The sequence below is a fragment of the Leptodactylus fuscus genome, chromosome 2 (genome assembly GCF_031893055.1).
Source record: "Leptodactylus fuscus isolate aLepFus1 chromosome 2, aLepFus1.hap2, whole genome shotgun sequence".
Classification (NCBI taxonomy): Eukaryota; Metazoa; Chordata; class Amphibia; order Anura; family Leptodactylidae; genus Leptodactylus; species Leptodactylus fuscus.
Window position 1 is genome coordinate 117,045,304 of NC_134266.1, and position 5,916 is coordinate 117,051,219.

The following is a 5,916-nucleotide window of genomic DNA, read 5'->3' on the forward strand; positions in this document are numbered from 1 at the left end:
CTCTGCTTTGCAAGGACATTATGTGAGCACTGAGTCACATTTCCCATAGGGCACCTGGCCTCAGTGGTATAACCATCTGATAGGCAGCAGTTCATGGAGTGTAACAACAACACATGGGCAGTGATACAGCTAGTGTGGATTGAGGCCAACCAATCAGGGCCAAGGGGTGCGTCTAAGTGGCCACCACCTCACTGTAGTCTCAGGCTGGAGAGTGCTAGTCAGCAATGCAGACTAGAGCAGGAAGTGTTGTGGAGCGCAGCTCTGGGGTTCTGCCACTTACACACTGCTAGGATTTACAAAGGACACAGCAAGGGAGCTGCTTTGGGTGAGTGGACAAATCTGCCTGTTTGCTTATCTATTCTTGTATAATATTCTAGGATTGCTGGTATGTAGTTTAGTTGTGTTCTTTATGTGGTTCTAACATGCCTTGCAACCTTCTACCCCCTCATTGTGCTCATATTGGCCCCCGAGATCACCATGTGAGTTGTCTAAGGCATGACTGAGTTACTAGGAGCTATTCGAAGGCTCTAAGATGAACCTCACCAAAGCATAATAAATATAGGAATTAATCACTAGATGTGTCGCCATATCCCTTTGTTCAGAAATCCCAACGGTTACTTTGGCTTGTGAAGGGTTAAACTTTTCTGTCTAAAGTCTATTGTTTTCATTGTAAATCCCTTGTGACTTTAATGCATGTCTAAATGGGCGTGAAGAAGGACACTCAATCCTATTAGAGCTAGGTAAATGCCTGCTACAGCTACATATGGATACACTTGGCTTTGTAGTCTTCCCATTCACTATGGCATAGACCTTTATATCTCACAACTGTTGTACTCCGTCCTTATACATTTTCTCATACACATTACAGCAGAAAGCTCTTTGTCATCAGTGTGTGAATCACTTTATTATACAGAGGAACCCATGCCAGATGCATTCACCCAATATAATACTGTACGTCCATAATAATAATAATAATAATGAATAATGTAACCTTGAAACTGGCATGTTGGATATTTTTCTATATCTTTCTATAAGAGGCTGCTACATAAATTACTATTATTAACCCTTGTTTGTAGTAACTTGAAGACACTTGCCCAAATTTACTCTTGTGGTTATGACAAGATACTGGCATAGACATGGTGCAACTTGGTGCATTTTGGCACATCTAGTTCAATCTAAAATTTTTCTGACTTGCTATACATATGGGTAGGGCTCCTACACAAAGATTCCTGGCCTAAATGCACCTAGATGCGCCAAAATTGTATGGTACACTTCTGGCTCAAAGTAAGCCAACTGCAAGATGGTATAAACCTAGACTAGACTGACAGAGTTATTATCCAACATCACACACCATAAGTCTGACACATTTACAGACTGCCTAAGGGCTAGTTCACACGTGGGCAAAGGGGAGGTTTTTGACAGCGGAATTCGCTTCAAAAACCTCTCCTTTAACATGGTGGTCTATGTAGACCACTAGCTTTTTTTTTCTTCCTAGCGTTTTCCGCCTGAAGAAGCGACATGACCTTTCTTCAGGCGGAAAACGCCTGAAGAATTGCATAGAAGTGAATGGGAGGCGAAAACCGCGCGGTAAAAAACCTATATAAAAAGGGTGCCCAGGTCTACTTATGCTACGTAACTATGTAACGTGGTCTAGGTTTATTGTTGTATGCTGACATGCAAAGCTGCAAGGGCCATTGTCATAGCAGCATAAAGTAATGTTTTGTATGACTCATAACTACAGAATAAAGTATGTCACTTATATTTTACATTTGTGATGGAAAACACCTATGTAACTACATTATGTTATTCTTTAAGGCGCTGGTCACAACTATGGTCACAACTAAGTGTCTGTCTAGTGCAGATCCATTAGAAATCACAAGTGCTGCAAGCCAGACGTTTTCAGTTTAAAAAAAAAAAAGGCACTCAATGGACCCCCTATTATAGCCAATGGTGTCCCTTGGGTTTTGTTTGTTTTTAAGGCCATTTTTTCCAGTCCATATGTGATTGTAGCATTGCCTGTAAAGATATGCAGCCATTACATACAAATGTGATCTAGGTGTTGATTAAAGAGGACCTTTCACTATATCCGGACACAGGCAGTGTTATATACTGCCAGAAAGCTGACAGTGCGCTGAATTCAGCGCATTGTCGGCTTTCCCGATCCGTGCCCGGTGTAAAGCGCTATCGGTCCCGGTACCGTAGCTCTTTACAGTCAGAAGGGCGTTTCTGACCATTAGCCAGAGACGTCCTTCTGCCTCGCGGCGCCAATCGCGCTGTGCTGTGGAGCGGGGAGGAACGCCCCCTCCCTCTCCTGATAATGCTAGTCTACGGACAAGCTGTGTGAGCAGAGGGAGGGGGCGTTCCTCCCCGCTCCACAGCACAGCGCGATTGGCGCCGCGAGGCAGAAGGACGTCTCTGGCTAATGGTCAGAAACGCCCTTCTGACCATAGAAGAGCTACGGTACCGGACCGTAAGCTCTTCACACCGGGCACAGATCGGGAAAGCAGACAGTGCGCTGAATTCAGTGCGCTGAATTCAGCGCACTGTCAGCTTTCCAGCAGTATATAACACTGCATGTGCCCAAAAGTGGTGAAAGGTCCTCTTTAAGTTAGCTCTGCTACAGTAATAAAAAGAGGACTGGCTTGTCCTGCTGGTGCCATGTCTCAAGGTAGACTTTGTATGTACAGTAGTTGGAGGGTAGTTTATGACAGGCACCTCCTTATCTGAATAGGTGCTATAAGGCCAAACAAAGTACAATCCATCTAAAGGCAAGCACACTTTAAGGGCCTGTTTACTCTGCAGATTTCACGCTGATTCTGCCTTCCATTGTTTTCCTGCTTAATCCTGCTTTGGATGCTGCAGCTGATTTTGCAGCTTGACACTAGGTTCAGGCTAGTGCCAGGCTCTCCGTCGTTGGGGAACCAAATGACAGAGAGCCGGACCACTACAACATCGGTTACACATGGTGCCCAGTGGACCTCATTGACTATAATGGGGTCCGCCAGGTGTCCGCAGTTTCTCTGCTAAGGGCTTTTTTTATTTGTCGATTTTCGTCATTCTCTGTGATGGAGTTTCTAACAGAGATTTTGGCGCAGATGTGACCCCAGCCTGAGGCAACTTGCTGCTTGGGCCCAATCAGCTGCAGAAAGCCACATAGGAAAGCTTATGCACAGAATTCTGCTGTGGGGAGCTGAATGGAAAGTAAAGAGGAATCCAAGGCGGATGTCTGCTTCACATTCCTTTTCGATCGTAAGAATGAGCCCTAATTGGCCAAAAATACTCAACATTCATGGACAATATTTCTAGTTACAAATACCTTAAGATATATATGTTATAGTAATGTGAAAATAATCTGTCCTTTTCCTAACATAGGGAATGGCAGACCCAATGATGATGCCAGCCATGCAAAACGGACATCCCAATTATAGGATGAACATGAACGGTATGCAGTCTCAACCACATCCTCATTCTGCTAGAAGCATGCCTTCAGTACCCATGATGCAATATGGAGTTGCTCATCCAGAAGGAAATATGAGAGCTCGGATGAGTATGCACCAACATATGACAAATCCCATGATGTACCCTGGACAAGCTCAGTCCTATATGGGATCTCAGCAATTAATGGCTACTATGCATCTTCAAAAACTGAATACTCAGTACCAGGGACATCCAATGATGAGTAATACTGGACTCGTACAGGGACTTCCGGCTTATAAAATGGCACCTAATCACCACCAGAACATGCCTACCTTAAATGTGACAGATGCTGACCTCATTGATGAGGATGTATTAACCTCTTTGGTGCTGGAATTCGGTTTGGACAGAATTGAAGAGCTACCAGAACTGTACTTGGGGCACAATGAAATGGATTTTATTTTTGACTTTGTAGGCAAGCAGCAGGTTAGCACAGTAACCTGCTGATGGACAGGGTTTGTTTTTTTTCTGTAGACCACTGTGAAACTCAGCTGCACTGTATATGGCTTCAGAAGTCCTTGTTTTAATAGCAACCACCTTTTTTTCAACTCTAAGCAGAATATGGTAAAGTACGGCCATCTGGAATAGATTCTAATCCTGGGATATTTCTTATTTGATGGACACAATGATATCATCTGTATTTGAAGTATTCCAGAAACTTTATAAAGACAACAATACCGTAACACACTTAGCTGCAAACTAATTAGCCAATAATTAAGATTTCTTTTGTGGTATTGATAACCAGTAGCTCATATATACAATAGCAACTGTAATAGTTCTGTCTACATGTAATGATTCCACTGGTTTATGCAACTATACTGCTGAAGGTCTTCATTTTCTCATCAGCTTTCCATATTTTATTCATTTACATGAGAAATTGCTCCTAATTTGCACTAGACTTCTACAAACTAAGTTAAGGTCGGCCTAAAGAAAGCGCTATTATTCTATTAAGCCAACTTATAGTTCTTGCAGTGCTGCTGAAAAACGCGTGGTTGTGCCACTAATTTCAACGGTCCTATAGCTATCACAGGTAGAGCATAGGTATTGCGGAAATGTCGTACAAAATGGTACCAACTTCTACGAAGTTCTGAAACTGCATAGCAAGAACCACTCCATGTGAACAGACCATTTGACCGGGTCCTCTGCAAAAGAAAGCTTTGTTACAATGTGGTCTTAAGCAAGCAGGTTAAGATTTCCAGACCACTTATGAGGTGTCCTTATAGCCACACCATTGTAGATAGGTAATCTCCAAACACCACTGTATGACCTTTCACAGAGGGTCAATTTTTGTATAACACCAGCTGTGATTTGTATGATTCTATTCAGGTATAAACCAAAGTGCAATGTCAGACAATGTTTTATAAAGGTTTGCACTATAAAATTGGGTGGTATCAGGTTTTTGTGAAATATTGCAAATGATAATATTATTGAAAATGTAATAGAGTGTATTTGCAATATCTTATAAATAAAGACTCTGAATAAGATTAAAAAAAATTGGGTGGTCACATTGTATATTGTAAATAATGGATCACTGATTAACTTTATGTGCAGATTTAATGTTAAGAACAGATCTGAATATAATAAACTTTATTTTTTAACATAATATCGCCTCATTGAAACTTAATTTTTTTGTAAAGGGGTTTCTCGCAAGGACTACATTGTTCTATAAGCCCTATTGGAGCATGCAGACTTCATAGGAAGGTTCCCTGCTCAGGATTCTCCCCTATTGTGAGTATAAAAGGAAAGTTGTACTGTATGACTGGCAGACCTGGCATGTCTACTGGTTACAATGTCTGCCACTTATGTGACATCAAGCAATAATACCTATTCCCTCCATTTACAGGAGGCCACTGTCCTTGTATAAAGGGGTAGTCATTACGACACATCCCCTTTAAGACATGTCCAAAAAAGGTAATGACTGTTGTCATTAGTGTTGATGACACTAGAGACTAGATATTCAATGATCTATCACATAGCTATGAAAGGCAGGCTGTCTATTAAATTTCGATAACAATGTACAAGAGAGGGGTTTTATTATATGAAGTGGACTATATAAGTTTTACAGGAAGTCTGTGAGGTCAAAAATGCCTCCTAAACTAATAATTGGCCTGTGCAATTGCTTTTAATAGGAGCAGAAACCTAGCTTAGGTGGCCATAAGATGATAGAGCAATGCAGAGATCGTTATATTTTTATCAATATGCCTGCAAGTGCTACAGGGGTCGGCCCGATTTGCCTACAAACAGAGATAAGGTCTCTGAGACTTACTGCCTAAAGATGGGCCTGAAGATTTTGTTTTGGGTTCAGATGCTTCGGTCCAAAGATTTTTTTTCAGATCTAATGAATTTGTCACAAGTCTAAGATTAAATTGGCATTGTCAGGGCATATAGGACTCTATGTAACCCATTTCTAGTTCTCTAAGTGGCTATTCATCCAAAGGAATT

General features: G+C 41.6%; 1 protein-coding gene across 1 annotated transcript; it reads left to right on the forward strand.

The window, feature by feature from the left end:
• Positions 1-215: 215 nt before the first annotated feature.
• On the forward strand, positions 216-4,530 carry LOC142194991 (cbp/p300-interacting transactivator 3-like). The gene is made up of 2 exons (XM_075264449.1): positions 216-325; positions 3,373-4,530. The coding sequence occupies exon 2, from the start codon at positions 3,376-3,378 to the stop codon at positions 3,919-3,921; it is 546 nt and encodes a 181-aa protein (XP_075120550.1). The 5' UTR covers positions 216-325; positions 3,373-3,375; the 3' UTR covers positions 3,922-4,530.
• Positions 4,531-5,916: the final 1,386 nt, after the last annotated feature.